Raw genomic sequence first — 19,135 nt, forward strand, 5'->3', positions numbered from 1 at the left:
TCTACTTTTCCATCTGCTTCTTGCAGAATACTTGGTGGAACTACGAGAATATGGACCTGTCTATTCAACCTGGGGAGGGCTGGAGGTTGAACTGTCAGAGCCCCTGGAAGGGGTGTCTGCCTGTATTGGGAACTGCTGCACAGCTCTTGAAGAACTCAGTGAAGACATGACAGAAGACTTCCTGCCTGTGCTTAGGGAATATATACTGTATGCTGAGTCAATGAAGGTAGGGAGAGCCCTGTGGCAGAAAGCCATTGTGTTTGCCTGGCATGATATATCCGTGGGTTTGTTCTTTTTAACAGCAAGAAATGCTGTGGGAAAAGTGTGGAAGTAAATAATACATGAAGTAGGAGGATGTTTTCATAGTCAGAACAAAATTAGGTGTGTTTACTAGCATAAATAATATTATAGGTCTGCTCTGCTATTCAGTCAAGCTATGGTCAGTATTACAAGGGTGCACACAAAGTGGTGGAGAGCTCTTCCTTCGTCAGAGTGGCAGGTAGCACTCTATAGGAGACATCCTGTGGCTGCCTAGAATCTTTGAAGTCACAGAAAGTCAGTCATCCTCAGCTCTTCACTACAGGGTTAGTGCCTGGCCCTACAGAATAGATGGCATTAGCAGCTTCTGTCACTTGTATGTGGCAGAGTTGGGTGCCTCCTTTCAGAACCATGTGTCCAAATGACAGGCACTGTTTCCTCTGTCATCCCCATAGCCTAGACAGGATGTTGTAAAGGTAAGTTCTGCATACCAAGAAAAGATTGTATTCTGTGACTCTTAATCTCTCTTAAGAATCTGATGTTTATGCAGGATATACTTCAATGTGGGCTTTATTCCCTTCAAGTTAAGGAGCGTTGGTATTAAATCACATTGAATGGGGGAAAGAATTACTGAATAAACTGCACGGAGAAATAAAACCAAAGATTTCAGTTCTCCATTAAAGCCTTTTGCTATATGCCCATGGTACAACGTGTGTTAACAGTCTCTCTATAGGGTACTAACAGACAAGTTCCTTCTGAAGACTTTCCACTTGGAACAACTGTGCCAAGGCTGTGATATGCACTGCTTTACAGATCTTGTAAACTTACGGTCTGAACATGATAGACCTTCTTTGTCTTAGTCTTAGTCTCATCCTATACTTCTCAAACTGAGAATTGAAACAGATTACGTGCAGGTTTCTTTTCCCAGCTTCAGGTGGTTAGTTGTATATCTCTTGTGTAGCTGAAGTATTCTTGCAGAAGGCTTTTCACAAATTCCATTAGGATACTCTGCTTTTGTCACCATAGTATTGACCACAGCATAACCAAGATGTATTTTCTTTAGGGATATATTGACAACAAGTTACTGCTGGAACAGTGTGACCTGTAGGAAGCCTTGTCTCAGGATGTTGGGACTGTAGGAAGTGGAGGTGGGTGGGATGTGCTTACAAATAAACAGTGTGAGTCTAGTGATTAAAGCTTTTAACTCAAAACATCTGTCTTTTGATGCTAAAAATGCCTTGGCCTACCAAAGATGGCATCTGAAGGGTCAGGCTGATTTGTGAGAGGTGCTTTTCACAAATGTAGCAGGGGAATTTTTTAAGCTAGAAAGCACGGGTTTCTTTAGCTGAAGAGATACTTTGGGAAGTTAAGCACCACTTAACCACAGGCAGAATGGCATTAAAAATTTGTGTCTAGTTACCTGTTGGCTTGGAGACAGTACCATTCTAAAAGGGCTCTAAAAGGCCAGCAGGTAGCCTAACTGTGGTAAGTGGTGCTTAACTGCCTAAAGTACCTCTTAGCTGAAGAAACCCATGCTTTTTAGCTTAAACATTTTAGACTGTTGACTTCTAGTGCCATAAAGCATTATGCTGTTTAGTGTCCAGCTTGGGCATCCTACTGGCTTTCTTCTGTCTGAAAATTTGAAAATCAAGAATAAAAACTACTATTAGCCCAGACAGACTGTTTCTATTTTCCTTCCTTCTCAAATGGCAAAGCTGAACTCTCTCAGACCTACAAAGTACAGTTTTCTTCAGCCAGAAAATACCAGTCTGTTGCTGTTTCTGCAGTGAGCAGCTACTGAACTGTCTTTGCAGAATCCGTAACACCAAGTAAGTAACTGTAAAAGAAGGTTGTACTTGGAGTGCAGGAGGCATTCTGCTGAAAGGACTGTCCTCTTCACTAGTAGTGCAGTTGCCTTCATCATATCCTGTGAGGGCTGCTTCTGAAATGAAAGTCTATTTTGGTCTTTCAGACCACATCTTTTGTACAGGGTCCTTGGTGAAGGTAAGTCTTTAGGTACTGGTAGTTCAATGCGGCCTTGATAGCTTTTCTCTGTTGCGCACTGTACCCCTGGTGTAGGTTTGGGAACCTCATCTGTAGAGCAGTCTCTAGCTGGCTGAATGTCCCTCAGAGTAAGAACTGCCAGGTTAGAAATGGAGAGACCTTAGTGTCTTCAGGAGCATTGTTGTTCCTGAGGGGGACAGCTTGAAGGAACTGGACAAACAAGGGCAAAGCCCAGTAGTTCTGGCTGGATCAAATACTGGCTGATTTGAGGGAAGCCCTGTCTTTGGGTTTGTTTGAAAGATTTGCGGAAGTGGGGAAAGGCTGGTGGTGTAGGCTTGAGATAAATTGTGTGCTAGTAGTGTCTAGGAGAGACCTTTTCCAAATTATTCGCTCTACTCAATGCTTCTCAGGCCACACTTGGAATACTGTGTTCGGTTTTTATCCCTGCCGTACAAAAAAAAAAGTGAATTAGTTGAAGAGGGTCCAGAGAAAGGCTATGAAGATGACCAAGGGACTGGGAAACCTGCCATGTGAGGAAAGGCTGAGAGAGCTGGTTTTGTTCGGCCTTCAGAAAAGAAGGCTTAGGGGAGATCTTATCACCATGTTGCAGTATTTAAGGAGTGACTAGAAGGTGATGGAAGCTCCCTTTTCACAAGATGTCACATGGAAAAGGTAGGCTTAATGGGTACAAGTTATTCCCCAAGGACATTCCAATTGAACACACTAGGAGAATTTTCATAATAGAACAATCAGTCTTTGGAATAATCTCTCCAGGGAAGTGGTGGATTTACTAACATTGGATGCTTTTAAGATCCAGCTGGATGGGGTGCTGAGCTGTCTGGTCTAGACTGTGCTTTTGCCAAGAAAGGTTGGACCAGATGATTATTGAGGTTCCTTCCAACCTGGTATTCTGATTCTGTGCCACGGCAAGAGGATATCTCAAATCCTGCTGCAGGGAGGCCCTTGTCAGCAAACGTGCTACCACACTTTTTGCTGTCCATTGGTGTTTCCCAGGGAGACATGTGCAGAGGATGGACTCTGCTCTACACAATTCAGGGCTGATATTAAAGTGTTACATGAACTCTGTATGCTTAGCACTGCTAGACAGGCTTATCAGATGATGCTATCCCCAGTGGTGTGTTTGGACACTATGCATGACTTTTAATGCATGTTTAAAGTAAGCACTAAATTAATAGGTAACTGTCTGTAAAGGCAGGCACTGAAAAGAGATCCTCTTGTGAGGTTGGTCACAGGATGAAGCTATGTGGTGTGCAAATAGGATTGAAGTTGAAATTTGAGAATTTGAGGAGGCTGATGGCAAACTCCTGAAGCTCTTTAGAAATATGGGCCAAGGAGGAATGTTTCACCTAAAAACAAAATGGAGGAGGACCTGCCTTGCTGAAACTGAGCTAAGTCTTCTTGTTCAGGGACCAATGATTTAGTTCTGTTCTGAAATAACTAAAGTGTGCTGGGTGAGTTTTTTTCTGTTTGGTGTTGGTTTCTTTCAAGTTTTGTGGGTTTTTTTAAACTTCTCTCTCTCTAAGTGAGGCCTTAGCACACTCCATGCAAACCTTCTACTAAAGTTTGGGGATACTTGATGCAGAGCTTTTCATAAGTGCAGCGAAAGTATTAGTGCATTGACCTGCAACTGAGAGGAGATTGCCTGGCAGTACTAGAGGAAAACATACAGGTGAAAGGGAGGGCAATAGTTTTCTCATCGTTTGCAGGTCAGCCATTATCAGATACTTAAAACTGTATTCAGAAGCAAATTGTTAATGGTCCACAGTGGATGGACATAAACACTTAAAGAGAAACGAGACACCTGTCCTTTGAATCGTTTGCCTGTAATTTCTAATCATTGGCTATTCCTGCTAAAGGTTCAACTTCCTGCACACACTCCTGGCGTCTAAAGGCAGAATGCAATTGCTGGAGGCGGTTGTTTTTTAAGAGAAGAAAGTTGTCTCGTGTTCAAGTGGTAGTACAAAGTAGAAATACCTGTTAAATCTCTCAGACCTTTGTTGCATTGGTAACCTCAGTGACTTAAAGGCCATCTCACATAGTTGCATAGATTCCAAAAAGAGAGGAATGTTGTGGTTTGGCTAGCAAACACATTCAGTGGCATGCTTGCTGCATCCCTTTGAGGACTAAAGGGAACATTAAGGGGTTGAAGGTGAATTTTTCAGGTTTGCCCTCTTTTTATTGCCTAAACTAATAGTAACTTTGTGGATGGGGTGCCATTCCCATTTATCATGGATTGAGCTTTTATAAGAGTGTTGATTGCAACACTCCTGTCTCTACTCCAGAGCAACTTCACTGTTGACCTTTTCTTGCCTTAAGAGGGGGAAGATGATGATTAGTAGATACTGTAGTAGATACTTTAATTAGGAAACAGGTATTGGCTAGACTGGCTCTTAGAGCTCTGACTACTCTTTTGAAAAGAGATTTCTGAAGGCAACAGTGCACATGGCTAGTCCTGCTTTACTAGCCATGTCAGAAACTGTTAAAATGACTAGTTATCACTTGGTCCTAATGGGGTAATTCCTTCTAGGGGAGACTCAAAGTGTGACTTGGCCAAGTTAGCTGCAAGAGAATTGTAGATTTACAGGTGCCTCAGCAGTGAGTGTTGGCTGGCTTCACTCTAAACATTTTTTACAACTTTGCATCAACTGAGTAATTAAAAAATACCAGTTCTTGCTTTGTGATGACTGAAGCAGTAAGTTGCCTGCTCTTGCTGACCCAAAATTGCTTATTTTTCAGTAATATATTCTTTAAAAGACTAATTCCTGTGGTTGTTTTCAAATGGTAAGACTGTGGTATTACCTCAGTGAAGCTCTTGTGGATGTAGTACAAGGTAAGGGTAGTGTCTTTGGCTCTGTATTTTTAGAGTACTCTGTCAAGAAAATATTTACTGCTTGTGAAACTCACTTGAGCAGTTCATTGCTTTTTGTGTAAATTATACTTTTCACAATTTTTTTTAAAATTAAACCAACAACCAAGCCCCCTAAACTGATCTAAAATAAAAGATTACTTTTGTTCTAACATGAGAATGTGACATGAGAATGCAAGACAGCTTGCAATAAAGGATTCTGAATAGTCTTTGTAAATGAAAAGGGAGATGTAATACCTTCTTTGGTGGTTTTCCTGTATCTTGACAGTGCTGTTTGAGGATATCAAAAACTTTGCATTAGTCCTTGTCAGCTTTGATGCTTTTGTTTATACCCTGTTCATGGTAATAATAGGTGAACTGGTGAATTAAATTTACTTAGTCAGGGTTATGATACTGGTTTTGTGACAGCTTCTGTCTTGCATGCCTCTGGCTTGTCTAAATGTTGAATTTTATCTGACCCTGCCAGCTTATGGACAGCAAGTGCTCTTTGTTATTAAAAACTACTCTCTAAAAACTGTAAAATAGGACAAAGTAAATCTGAAAGTATGATTTTGGACTGAATTTGCACTTAACCTTTATCATTTTGGAGTTCTTGCATCCTGGGGGAAGGATCAAGAGGATCTCTCACAGCTGTCTTTTCTCTTGCCCACAGAACGTGTTGAAGAAGAGAGACCAAGTTCAAGCAGAGTATGAAGCAAAACTGGAAGCAGTAGCCTTGAAGAAGGAAGACCGTCCAAAGGTTAGCCCTTCAACTTACTCTACAAAAACAGCTTCCACTTACACTATTGCCTGAAAAGAATGGAGAAGCACAACTTGCTTTTTCTGGGTCTGGTGGCTTCTTTGCAATATAAGCAGTTTCTTGCAAAACAAGAAGTTTGTTGTTGTCAAACTGGCGTGAAATAAAGACATAGGTATGAATATATATATATATATAACTTGTCTAGCAACTTCTGTACTACTGATCTCCCACAGTTCAGAGCAGGGTAACTCTGTAACACCTGAACAGCCAGTAGTTAGTTGGAGTGTTTAGTGACAGGTATTGAAGCAGTGGTGGAACACTCCTTGGTGACTTAGCAGTAGGTCATCTAGCTGAGTTAAGGCCCTATCCCTGGCACTGTGGAACTGTATTCTGGGGCACTAGTTTTCATTGTGGAAGACTGCAAATTTTGCGACTTCTGCTAGGGAGCTCTGCCTCTGTGATGCTGAACAGACACATCAGGTGTCACTGGGTGACGGGTTTTGGCTGGGCTCCATGCAGAAGCAAAGCTGTGAACTGACATACTTATGCTGACACCTGCTTCTTCATGAAGCAGAGTGCAAGAGGCCTTTCTAAAATCACTGCTGCTTTAAATGGTGATGACAACAGGGTTTGTTCCCTTCCTCTGCTTTGAGGTTTTTGGTTCCCCTTACATTTATGTAAATAACTAATGGAGGACTTCCCAGTATTAGGATTGCTGTACAGTAATCTTACAGGAGGTTCACATAATATTTTTGAATCTAAGAAACTGAAGAGGATGAGAGCATAGAAATGCAAACTAGTATTTCTCTTGCATCTCTCATGAACTACAAGTAGTGATGTATTAGGTGTTTTACGGTGTTCTTGTATCTTGGTCTTTTGCCTGCCCCACTGCTGACTGCTGTGGTAGGTACTGTACTTCCTCTCTGTAGCTTTGTATAAGCAGGTATTCTAACAAGTTGTATCTAGGATGGAGGGAACTAAACCTAGCATATCTAGCAAGCCAGTTGAGGTTTTTAGGCATTTGACTCTTATCAAGATCTTGTTGCAGTGGAATTGCTGAACTTTGATAATCTCTCACCTATTTGGATCTCATATCTCAGTGGGATTATTGTGTAAAATTAAGCACTTAAATAGCTGTCTTGAGAATTTTTTGAATACCTACGTCTCCTCTCCAGATTATAAGTGTATCTTTTCACAACTCCTTGTACCTTTTTTGAAACATAAGTAGTTTGTGTCATTTGTAAGATGAAGTTTAAGAAACTATATAGAACTCCTTACATGTTCATAAAATATTATCTCGTGGTTTTCAGATCCTTTGCACCTGGAGGAAGTGCCCTTGTCTATAGGAGCTGGTAGCTCAGAGCTGTGCCTAGCACCATATCTTACATTCGGTGTGATCTCCTGGCTGTGACTTGCTGGAAACCAAAAGCAGGCAGAGGGTCATGAGCTGCAATTGTGGAATGGCATTTGTGTTCCTTGTACTTGCTGATTTGGTAGAAATTATGTAAAAAAGAACCCAGATGAAATCTTAAGGGGAAGAAAGCCTAGGTTTGGATCATGAGAGGACGACCTATGGCTACTTGATAATCTCCTCCACTAGAGGGCATTCCAGGCCTCGCTGGGCACATACCCTGGCGGGCATCACAAAGCTCTTTGGGTGTCATTAGGTCACTCTGGCATTGAGGTCATCTGTTTAGAGCTTGCAGAAGGCGTGTAGGGCTGCTGGAAATGTCTGTCAGGAAGCGCTGCTCAGAATGCTGGAGCTCACACCAAAAGCATGATGTGTGTGGTGTTTAACAGCAGCATCACGGTATTAGTGCAGAGTCTGCAGTCTTTCAGTTTCTCGCAAGTGCAGTGGTGAAGTGCTGCTTACCCACTCCTGACCCATGCTGGAGCTGATTTTGCAGTAATCCACCAATGCAGTTGTTGTGACCTGCCCCAGAAGGGGAGGGTCTTGGTCTGTTGGGGCTGGGGGAAGCTTCCCCCCCCAACTCAGAGATGTTATGAGTTATTATACACTTCCAGCACAGGTGGGAACACCTTGTACCTCCCCAGGCCGAGGAGTTTTACAATGAATAGTGTCACAGGACATCTCATGAGTCTCTGACATGTCCTAAGACAGCTGCAGGTGTCTGTTGTGTCAGCATCAATCCTGTCCATCGTGGTCCGACATTTGAGTTGCACAGCTCAGGTTAGATGCACAGTTATCATGTAAAGGGAGGACATTGGCATGATAAGAGGGATTCTCTCACCTTGCGGGATTTGCTGCTTCTTAGCCTCTTCCCTTATATGGAAATCGTTTGTAGCTTCGGGTGTGCACCTGCACCCAGGATAGTTGGACAGTGGCACCCGGTTGTCTGATCTGAAGGTCCTTTGGCAGTATTCAGGGACGGGTGGGCTTTGCTGGGTGAGCAGCTGCATCTTTTCAGTTTGCAGAAGCCTTTTGGTTTGATCTTACAATGTGTAAGGCATTAACTATTTCAGTCTCTGAGAGCAGCGAAGGAGAGTTGTAGTTTCCTTTAAGTGAGATGAAGTTCACCTCTGATGACCTGATTTATTTCGTCTGCCTCAAGGGTTTGAAGTGTGTTGGTCTATGGGAACAGTAACTATGGCAGTGCAGTACTTGAAGTAGAAGGTGACCATATGTATTTACCGGGGGGTGGGGGAAGCCTTGTAGCATTATCTATTGCCAGAGAATTAGGAAGGTAGAAATAGCATATGCTGTTATTTTATATTAATATATGCTGGATTTTCTCTGCTTCAGAACGATTTGTTCCTTTGTAATGATGCTCTAGAGGAATTTTAAAGTGGACATGCCATCTGTATGTGACCACACAAAATTACAAACGTGAGGCACTCTTAGTTTTTTAAGAGAACAGAATCAATGGGAAGAGGATTAGATGTATGTGCAGAACTTCTTATCATATAGCAAGGTCACCAGACTCCTGAATATACACTTTTATGCTCAGTTCTTTCCTGCATATACATCTCTCATAAGTTGAAGCTGATTCACTAAAATAGTCATGGGCCGTTGAAGAGTGTGTTGGAGTTGAAACCAGTTATCACTTTGGTTTTTTGGTTTGAGGAGTTTTTGAACTATTCCAGTAGCTGAGAACAGACATTGGTAAGAAAGTAGCAACTTCCCCAAAGTCCAGTCTGCTTTCTGCCCAGTTCTTAGTTGCTAGTTAATATTTAGTGTTTCTACTGGTAAGAGCAGACAAAAACATCAGCACTGATGTCTTTGCACTAGATATAAAGTGCTTAAAACCTACTAATTAACTTAAAAGTTTGTCTCAGCTACTGAGTTGCAAAGAATGTTCTGAGAAGCTGCACTTTTGTAAGGAAAGGCACTCCTAAACAGGACTGCTGCATGTGCAGACACTGCTTTCATGTGGAGTGGATGAGGAGGATCATGAGGATGCCTGTGGAGACTTAGCTGGAGTTAATTGCTGTTGTTCCTCAGTGAGAGCATATGTGACCCATTTGTGACCACTGGGTTGTCCCTGTAGCTCCAAACTCCTACAGCCCTCTCAGTCTGACCTGCAGGAGAACTAGCTGTGAGAAAGAACATATTTTTGTATAGCTTCATTGTGGTTTCAGATCCTGGAAGAAGCAGCAGCAAGCTGGTCGGTGCTTAGAAGATAACTTAATTGCATTGGGAAATCTTACTTGATTTGATTTCCAGACTTCATAAACCTTTCTCTTGATAGCCTAGCCTTTCCTATTAAGCAGAGTACTTAACATGCAAAGCATACTTGCCTTGAGGGGAGCATCTTCTAAACCTTCCAGCCACAAGCTTGGTAGTTCTTGTCTGAAGCTTATGAGAGAACTTTGTGAGGAGTTCTAGCAGAGTGAATTCTGTAGCCAGTAGTGCTCAGACAGGGTGGGGTGAAAGGCTATCTACTAACTCCCAAGCTGCTTGTAGTGTATGTTCAGTTGTATTAATAAAGGGGAACTCAAATCCCATGAGTATGAACAACTCCTGTCTCTCAAACAGCTTTATTGGAGAGCAAATGTAAGACCTTCTCTGAGTCCATGCAATACTTCAGTGATCACCCCTGATTCACATCGTGGAGAAGAATTAACAACTGTTTGTTAGTTTCTGCCTAAATTGACTACCTTGCCAAACTGCAAGGTAGTAGCACACCTCTAGCTTCCTGTAGTTACCTATGAAAAGCTTCTTACAGTCTGTTCATCCTCTTCCTTCTCTAACACCCCTCAGAGAAAAAGGGATTTTACTGAAGGTATCAAGTATGAGGAGCCACTACAAAGTTCTGCAAATGTTCTTCATTTTGTCTTTTGCCTTTGCACAAGTCACAGCTTTCAGAGCAAAAGGTCACTTCTCATGTTGTTACCAGGATTCAGGGCTTTCCTCTTCTGAGGTCATGGACTTTGGCTACATGTCCTTACAGGATTCCTCTCTGTGTGGACCATACAGCATAAGGAGAAGGGAGAGAAAGGTGTTCATGGGCTTCCTGCTTGAAGAGGCACTTGTAAATTGTTCCTGTGATTGCCTGGTGTTATACATGATGTTAGTTAAAACATGAGCAAAGAACACCAACTTAGTTGGCCTAAAGTACATGCACTTAGGGCCAGTGACTGCTGTCATCATCCATTTAAATCTCTACCTGGCTTGCAATAGGCTGTCCTTCAACATTTCTCTCATTGCTTTTGTATGATTGCATGCCCAGTGCTGAGCCCAGAGGTCTGTGAGCCAGTCCAGAGTGATGATCATGAGTCCTTTCCAGTTAGGAAAGGGAGCCTGTAAGGTTAAAACTGGAAACTAGAGACTTAGGAATTTTATTTTCCAGTTCTTAAGAGAGAACACTGAGGTCTGTTATCCAGCTTTTTGGACTAAATGTTGGACTAAATAACTAAATGTTGGTTATATTATACACACTGGTGTAAATTGGGAAACGCCTTGTGCAGCTGTAGATGGGAAGGAGTAAGGTTTTCTGTGGACCTGTAGCCAAACTGCTCAGTTTGAGCACTTGGAACTGAGGCTAGGTACCCAGCACTTACACGAAAATTTTTTTCCTCTTCATGTGCTTCTAGCAAGTGCTTCCTCCACTTGCCACTGTATCAGGCATGGAGATGGAAAGCACAAATGCTCACCACCTCAAACAGCAAAGAACAAGTCAAGCAATCTCATAACCTCTCTAGTTGTGAAATGTGGCTTGTTTCCCTGCAGCCATAACTGACTTTATTCAGGGTAACTCCCGGAAGTTACACTTACTTTTCTTCTGTGGCTTTGCTCAGTAAGGTTTGAGCTAAGTCAGCAATCTAGCTCTCAGTGACAGTTTTAATCTTCATTTCTTTTGCTGCAGGTACCCACAGATGTTGAGAAATGTCAAGACCGAGTAGAATGTTTCAATGCTGACCTGAAAGCAGATATGGAGAGATGGCAGAACAACAAAAGACAAGACTTTAGGCAGCTACTCATGGGGATGGCGGATAAAAACATCCAGTACTACGAGAAGGTATGTGCCACTTTTGGATATTTGGCAGGAATAAGAGAAGTTTATTTTTCTCTGAGGTGGTGATGATTCTTTGGGAAATCTTCACACTGTCTTGAAGACAGAAATATTAGACATCTAAATTAGTTCTCTAGTGCTGTGGAAGCTGCTCTTTGTCATCAGCTTAGAGTAATGAATTGCTATTCATGGTCAAATCATCTCTGTAGGACTAGTGGTCAGCTCTCAAAGAGCATTTCATCATGCACGCTTGTCTGTTTTGCACTCGTGAACTGAACAAATTACTGAGCAGCAGCAGTGGTGATGAAAAAGACCAAAACTGCATGTTCTAGTAATACTATCAGAGTAGAAGAATCTCTTGATTCTGCCTTTTATGAACAAAATTACGTGAGTTAATACACATGCATGGACTCATATATAGATTACACTTGGTATATATTAATTATTCTAGTCTCTGTTCCTTTGTGCATAGTTTAGTCCCATGTATGCTAGTCCTGAAAATACCTAGCCAGGTGCCTCTGCTCTTTTTCAGTTGGTGCATGTGTATCTGAGATTTGATATCAGATTTGTTTACTTTTTTATTTTTAACTGAAATTTTTAACTTGATATTTAACTGCAGATACTGCCAGTCTAGTTTCCATGCATGCTGGAGCAGTGCATGATATCACAGGATGCAGTGCTTGATATCATAGAATCATAAAATGGTTTTGAAGGGACCATCTAGTTTCAACCCTCTGCCATAGGCAGGGGTGCCTGCCCATAGAGCAGGTGGCTCAGAGCCCCATCCAACCTGAACTAAAGACTGGTAGACATGGAACATCCACAGCTTCTCTGGGCAACCTGTTCCAGTGCTTCCTCATCCTAATAGTAAAGAATTTCTTCCTAATTATCTAATCTAAACCTAGCCTCTTTCAGTTTAAGGCAATTGCCCCTTGTCCTGTCACTACAGCCCTTGTAAAAAAGTCCCTCTCCAGCTCTTTTGTAAGCCTGCTTCAGGTATATTAAATTATTAGGACATATTAAATGCTACTAGGCTCATGCATAGCAATACTTCATCTTGCCTGTTCATTTTTTCCACATCTATGTTACAAGCTTCTTCCTGTGCTAAGTTACCTGTCTGTGTAGGATTAGTATGCAGTACCTTTTCCCCTTTGAATGTCTTTCATATCAGTAGTTATAATTAGTCCCACAGAACTTCCTTCATCCTGGTCTTGTCTAAGGCTGCTGTGGAGGGAGATATTAGAGACTTCTCTGAGCAGTGCTTCTGCAATGGACATTTAAATCTGTTAGTTTTGCTCTTAGCAAGGAAACTTTTTCTGTAGGAAAGCATATAGTCACTTCAGAGTACACAACTAGAAATAATTGTACACCTGCAGTACAATCAGCAAGGTTAGAATGAAGATGTATCACAACAGGAACTTGTGGATATAAGAGCTGGTGATGAGTTTACACATTCCCAGCATTTAATAATAGGTATTCCATGATCTGTATTTGTTCAGTTTGACTTCTGAGCTTTGAGGTTGAAAGACAGTAATGACACACAGTACAAGGACTGGAGTTAAGTACACATCTGGGTAAATGACTCCTAAGCCTGGAGTGACTTTTTAATAACCCAGAAGCTAGACTCCACTTCTAGTTTACTATACTAGGCACTACCAATTTATCAGTCAGTGGAGTCAAGTCCCAGAGCTGTACTGGAATACAGTGTCTCAGAACTACCTTCTCTAAATGCATGGGGTTTTTTCAAATAAATTTGCTGGAGGTAGTCTGTAATAGCTGCCATTGTGTCCCAGTCAGCCCTCCCTCACAGTCACACTACAAAGATGTACATTTCTACCAGCAACAGTTTGTCTCTCTAACTGAAAGCTGTGGTGTTCTTCAGTGTAGAAGAATTTAGATTGGTGTTGGGAAATCCCAGGTATTCTGATGATTTCTAATGGCTTGGGCCAGCTGACAGCTTTTGAAAATGTGAATTTGTTTGATTTGTTTGGAAGATGCAACTACTCTAACACCTTTTTTTGCTGTTTGAGATTTTGTGTGGTTTTTGGTTTTGGGTTTGTTTTTTTTTCATTTCTGTACTAATCTGTGAAGACCCAATAGCTTTTCTTTAACTTGCATTCTCGTGATCTGGAAGAGTTAGTGAGAAGTTACAAGAACTGATGTAAAACCCATTTGTTAAATCTGTATTTCTTTCTTCAGTGCCTTACGGCGTGGGAGTCAATTATACCACTATTGCAAGACAAGCCAGAGACCAAATAAGAAGTACCTTCATGGACAGTCTAGCACTTCTATGCTCAGTACCACTAGACATACTGGAACTGTATGAAGGACTCTTTTTGTCAAGTTAACTGAAATGACAGCTGCACTTAGGCTGGAACAGACGCTCTGAAAACTGTTTGAATTTTTTTTCCTCAATTTTTGTGTTAAAACTGGGGTATGTTTCATCTTTTTGAGTTATCTTGAATGGTTCCTTCTTTATCCTATGGAGTGATTGGGGTTTCATAGAGAAAGTGCATGGGGATCTTGATAAAACTTACCTCTCTAGTCTGGAAGGAACTGATGAGTGGAACACTAAAAAGATGAAAATAAAACTCTACTGCAAGGTGCCAAATGACATCTTTATTACCATTGTTTTGTTTGCTAAAAAAGAAAAAAATTATTTCTGTGATACCGTACTCCTTAACCAATCCTTATCCTTTTTTTTTTTTTTTTGAGTGGACAGGGAAAGACTGGGAAAGAATATTTTCAGTTTTGCTATGGCCCATATTCTTCCTCTGGATAAAATGGTCTCTGGAGATTTTTCTGTCTGGGAGTTGGTCTGGTCTTAGAACATACCACCACCACCCACAGATAGCCTGTGATGCGAGCATGAACTGTGGTTTTTGTGAGTGTGGAATGCTGTTGGTTCCTACTGAGTTTCTTTGTTTACCTTGGTGATTATGAAGCAATGTCAGTTGGCTGAAGTATACTTGTGACTGACTCGGGGACCAGGATCAGCCGAGCTGTGGGAATGAGGTGAACATCGACCTTTCAAGGGCCCCTTTTGTGGGAGTGGAGGAGGAAGTACGAGTCTTTAACTTTTCTAAAGCTAGCTCCAGAAGTTGCATGGTGCAATTCTCTTAGACCATGCTTTAATTTAAATATGCGTGTTACTAGAGCCATTTGAGGCTTGGTGACTTGAGATGCCTGCTGTAATAAAGGTAGAACTCTGCTTCCTCTCCCCATGTGTTTTTTTGCAGCAGCCAAAAGCCAAAAAGTGTCAAATGTTTGCTTCCACCAAGCATCAGTGCGTGTGAAACTTGCCTAAAATGGGTTGGTGGGGGGTGGATGGGTACCCTGGTAGGTACAGAGAGTTCATATCTGTCTCTGCTGAACCACATGGCAAGTCTTTTAAGACTACTTTCGGTACAGATCTGTTTTTATTGGCCTTAAGAAATGTAACTGCTTCTGCAAGTCCCTTTTTTTCTCCTTTCTCTTGCAGTCCAACCTCAAGTAAATGCCTATTTGGTGTTAGTGGCCTTAGGAATGCTGATGTGATTCCCATGGTCCTAGAGTCTTGGTTTAACAGCATGCAGATAAATCTTTTTTAACCATCCTAAGGGTGGGGGTGGGGGTTGGGACTCATATCAGTGTAATATTTGGATTTGGGGGAATAAATAACTCATTGCTTACAGCTAAATTTTAGTGATTGCATGATCTCTGGCAACATTCTTGCAAAGAATCTGAGCAGTAATTGAGAATGTCCAACTTCTGTGTTCTCCTGTAACAACCTATCAGGTTTGGAATTTGTCTGGTTTGGAATTTGTCCCTTCATGAACACCAAGTTAACCTGCAGCCACCCAATTCAGCTTGGTACTGTGGTAGCTCTCAGGCTAATGAAGTTGTGCTCTCTGTATGAAAAAGTCAAGTTTAAGACATTTCAAGAGGTCTTCCTTTTTAATTCAGCCTTCACTGACAACTCTGTGGTACTAAACAAACTATGCTTCTTGTTTTAAACTCAGTTTGTCAATATACACTTACTTGGTGTAAATGAGAACTCTGCTTTAGGTTGTTAGGTTCAGAATAACAGACTACTCTTGTTGTGCAAGGGAAATACTTAGGGGGATCATCTTGAAGCAGTCTTTCCTTCTAGAATAAGCACTTGCATACTATCTAAGAGTCTGACCTTTAGGACTGCAGTCTTCCCTGTATTCCACAAACAGATCAACATGCTTTATGAGTTGGTTCCTGTGTGGCAAATGGAATTTTGTAGTTGACTGTACAACATCACTGGGAGTCAAGCAAAATATAATTTGAACTAATACTTAGTTCCCTCCATCTTATTGAAAAAAAATACCAGCAAAAGATGAGCAGAAAGGCTGGTGGGTTTTTCCTACAGGTGGTTTCATCTGATACCTTACAAAACTGACATCCTGTTCCCACTTAGTTTTATGTCAGACTGAAGTGGGTGTTGGTTCTGGGGAACTTACAATTAACATCACAGCTGTTCATGAGAAGCATAACGGACAGTGGAGAGTACCAGGTGAAGTTCAAATCAGCATGTTAACTGTTGAGGCTGGAGCTGTTGAACATCAGCTGGAATTTTATTCCATCCAATGCCACTGATTTTGTGGTATGGTTTTTAAACTTGTCCTCATCCGAAGCACATTTTGATTTCAGACAAATCCCTTTCTGGCTATGCTGCTGGGAAGGTGGGCACACTTTGCACTTTCCTGTTGGAGTATGTGGCACTGTGGCAACTGCAGGTTAATTTGGAGGAGAGGCTGGAACATGGCACGTCAGGCAGTGGGCATTAACAGGATATATTATATGGCCTGAAACACTAAAACCTCTCTTAAGCATATACAAGGGAAGTAAAACTTCACATTCAAAAGAGAAGTCCCCTGCAAAAATTGAAGTGTAAGAACGGTGTGCAATGGTGGGTCTCAGCTCCTTCGAGCTATGGAGTGGTGTCTTTTTATGAAGAGCTGTTGTAAATCACAAGGTAGCTGTGGGAGAGGCTGTGAGGTGTGGCGAGGGTTCCTGACTTCAATGTTTGGGGCAATCGGGAGAACTACAAAAGTTACAAGAAATTGCTGTAAGATGTACAGAGTAACACTTGTAAAGCCTCACCTAACTGCTGTTAGTGAGAGGTCAAGAGCTGGACTCTTGATATGTTATCCTGTAATTATTATGGCATATGAGTCTTTGGATGGCCCACACTTTCATGAGAGAAGTAAAAGGTGTTGTTAAAGGGAATCAGGAGTAGTGCAGGAGCTTCATCTTTGTGTAACTTCTTGGATGTTAAGTCACTTAGATCACCCTCTGCATGTGCACCGAAATGACATCAAAAGTAGTTGGCATCCTTGTTGTGAGCCTTTGGTTTCTTCAGCAGTCCTTAAATCATCCCAGCTTTCCTTTTAATCCATAGCCAGGCCAAGATCTCTCTTGGAGGATACATAATTCACTGCTGTCCTGGTTATTTTTGGGGATGTTTGTTTCTTCTCTTAAGTGGCACCAGCACAATAAAGCAAGCACTTGTTTCTGTGCTCAGTTATGGACCATGCATTGTTCATGTATATCTTTACCAGGCTCTAAATCTTGCAATAAATACAGATGTTAAAACATCATGGCTTTTTCAGGTACACATTGAAAAATGAAAAGGTAATAGGTGTAGCCCTAGAGACACAAACTATTCTGATGTGAATTGTATTAAGGAATAAACTATGGATTCTTCACTGAAGACTACTTGGATTTTTGTTGGACTAATGCTTGTTCTAAGGATAAAGCAGTGTGATAAGTGGTAGGAAAAAATTATCCACAAAGCATGAGCGGCAGAGACAGTTCTGTGGAGGTACTGTGCTGTAGCCTTGCAGCAGTGGCTCTGCATAGCCTGTTCACGTTGCATATTGCTTCAGGCATCAGTCCTGCAGATCCCAACGCATGAAAGAATTCTCTCCCAGACCAGCAGGCACTGTCCAGTGTTTTAAGAGGAGCCATGCTTTTGTTAAAACTTGTATATTTTAACTGTATACGGTTATGATTAATGTTGCATACTGTTTAAAATCCTGGTGCTGACAGCCCCTGAGCAAAATTGCATAGACTAAGCTAGCTCAGTAGATGTTCAGTCGTCTTAAATTCTGAAGGTAGAACAGTCTTTCTTCTGGTATTATAACTTTTACTACAACAACCAATACGTAGGGAAAATAAGGACTTTTTTTAAAGATAGGGGAGTTGCTACTACTTGTGAGATTATTTTTGTTGTTTGTTTTGTGAAGTTAAACTGGGGATCACAGGAATAAACTTGCCTTCTGGCAGACTGAATGTTGCATTTAAAATTTTTTGGGAGTGCTGTTTAACCAGCTTTACAGACTAAAGTGGCAATGCTTAATTCTGTGCTTAGCACTTTGAAGTCTTACTGAGGTGTCTGAGTCATACAAGTACTTGGTAATGAACTGGACAAGTTTTAAGGTTGCATGCCTAGGGCACAGTATTTGTGCAGAAAATAATGCACTTTCCAAAGAGGTAGATGTAGATCACCCTTATGTAAGTGGCATGCTGAAACAATAAAGGCTAGTTGCCGTCCTACGCTACTTTAAAGGTCTTGGCACTCTGTGCTTTGAAACTAAACTGTTTCCTTAACTCTGCTGCTGGGATATGTATCCATACCTTCAGATCAAACAGCAGGGTTGGGGTCAGTGCCACATTCCCACTGCACAAGGAGGCAGGTTGCTGACAGTCCTGTAATAACAAAGAGCCAAAGGGCTTTTGTCTGTAGTATACAAAAATAAGGAAACACTGTCCTTGTTCTCGTGTCTTCTGTGCCTGCATCCCTCTGTCCCTCTTTAAGGTCTGGAGAGTTGGGCCGTGCAGTTGAAGGTAAGCTGGCTGTGAGCCTCACACATTGTGTTGAAGGGGTCAGTGCTGGGACTGAAATGGTGCTGGCTCATTTTCCAGACTCTTCTGGTTTCAGCCTCTGTAAATCCACTCACCAGAACTAGAGTCGCTGTTGATACCATTTAAAAACAAAATGAAAGCTGTGAAAAGACTTGTCTCTGTGTGAATTAGCTAGTAAACAGTGTAAAAATGGGAAGGAGGCTTTTGTTTCCTGCACTTGACCAAATCTGGCAACTGTGCTCTTGTTCAGACGTACAGGCTAGGAAATGTTGTCTTGCCTTCTGGTGCTGGCATGTTTCTATACCCTTTCATATATCTCTGTATAAATATACCTTGTGCATTGTTTACTATGGAACTAGTGTTGATGGAGAAAAACATTTTGAGGTAAAACTGTTTGTAATTCTCTATTAGTGTGTACAATTTTTTTAAAATGCACCATTTGTTTACCTCAATTAATTTAATGGAATGGACCAATAAATGTATTAAAATAGGACTCCTTTACTTAGAATAAAGTTTCATTTTTTGCAGCCTTCACCATTGAAATGATGTGTGTGCTTATTTTGTTGAGCAGCTCACTATCATACTGTAGAAATACCTTTTCCCTAAAATTTTGTTCCAGTTGATTTAACTGGAAGTCATCTGTTGCTGCATTACTTCTGCTACTGAAAGTGAAGTGTGGAGCTGAGGAAAGATGGCAAGTGTGTGTGGGGAGGAACTGGGTGGCAGCAACTTCCTCAGAACATCGGGTTGCATAGTGAATAACCAACTTCTTCTTGCTGCATCCCTGGCTTGAACTGAAGCTGCCTGATTTGCCTTCAGATTATTTCAGTTACTGAAGGGCTTTTAACTTCCCTTTACTTAGTCCAGGACCTTGGAAGCCACTTAGTCGTTGTTAGT

The 19,135-nt window shown here is 41.5% G+C and overlaps 1 protein-coding gene and 1 long non-coding RNA gene across 2 annotated transcripts in view; one reads left to right on the plus strand and one right to left on the minus strand.

Annotated features, from left to right (window-relative positions):
* The window catches only part of LOC126646975 (uncharacterized), a 70,290-nt gene extending 61,960 nt beyond the window's left edge, over positions 1-8,330 (minus strand). The window contains exon 1 of the long non-coding RNA XR_007630483.1: positions 8,209-8,330. This is a non-coding gene — a long non-coding RNA (uncharacterized LOC126646975). The remainder of the gene's footprint in view (positions 1-8,208) is intronic.
* The window catches only part of SNX30 (sorting nexin family member 30), a 50,672-nt gene extending 31,902 nt beyond the window's left edge, over positions 1-18,770 (plus strand). Inside the window, exons 6-9 of the mRNA XM_050328774.1 lie at positions 27-226; positions 5,802-5,888; positions 11,216-11,368; positions 13,562-18,770. Of these exons, the coding sequence (XP_050184731.1) occupies positions 27-226; positions 5,802-5,888; positions 11,216-11,368; positions 13,562-13,621 (500 nt within the window). The 3' untranslated portion in view covers positions 13,622-18,770. The remainder of the gene's footprint in view (positions 1-26; positions 227-5,801; positions 5,889-11,215; positions 11,369-13,561) is intronic.
* The last annotated feature ends 365 nt before the right edge of the window (positions 18,771-19,135 follow it).

This window comes from Myiozetetes cayanensis, unplaced genomic scaffold (assembly GCF_022539395.1).
Source record: "Myiozetetes cayanensis isolate MyiCay16 unplaced genomic scaffold, myiCay2020 scf4, whole genome shotgun sequence".
Classification (NCBI taxonomy): domain Eukaryota; kingdom Metazoa; phylum Chordata; class Aves; order Passeriformes; family Tyrannidae; genus Myiozetetes; species Myiozetetes cayanensis.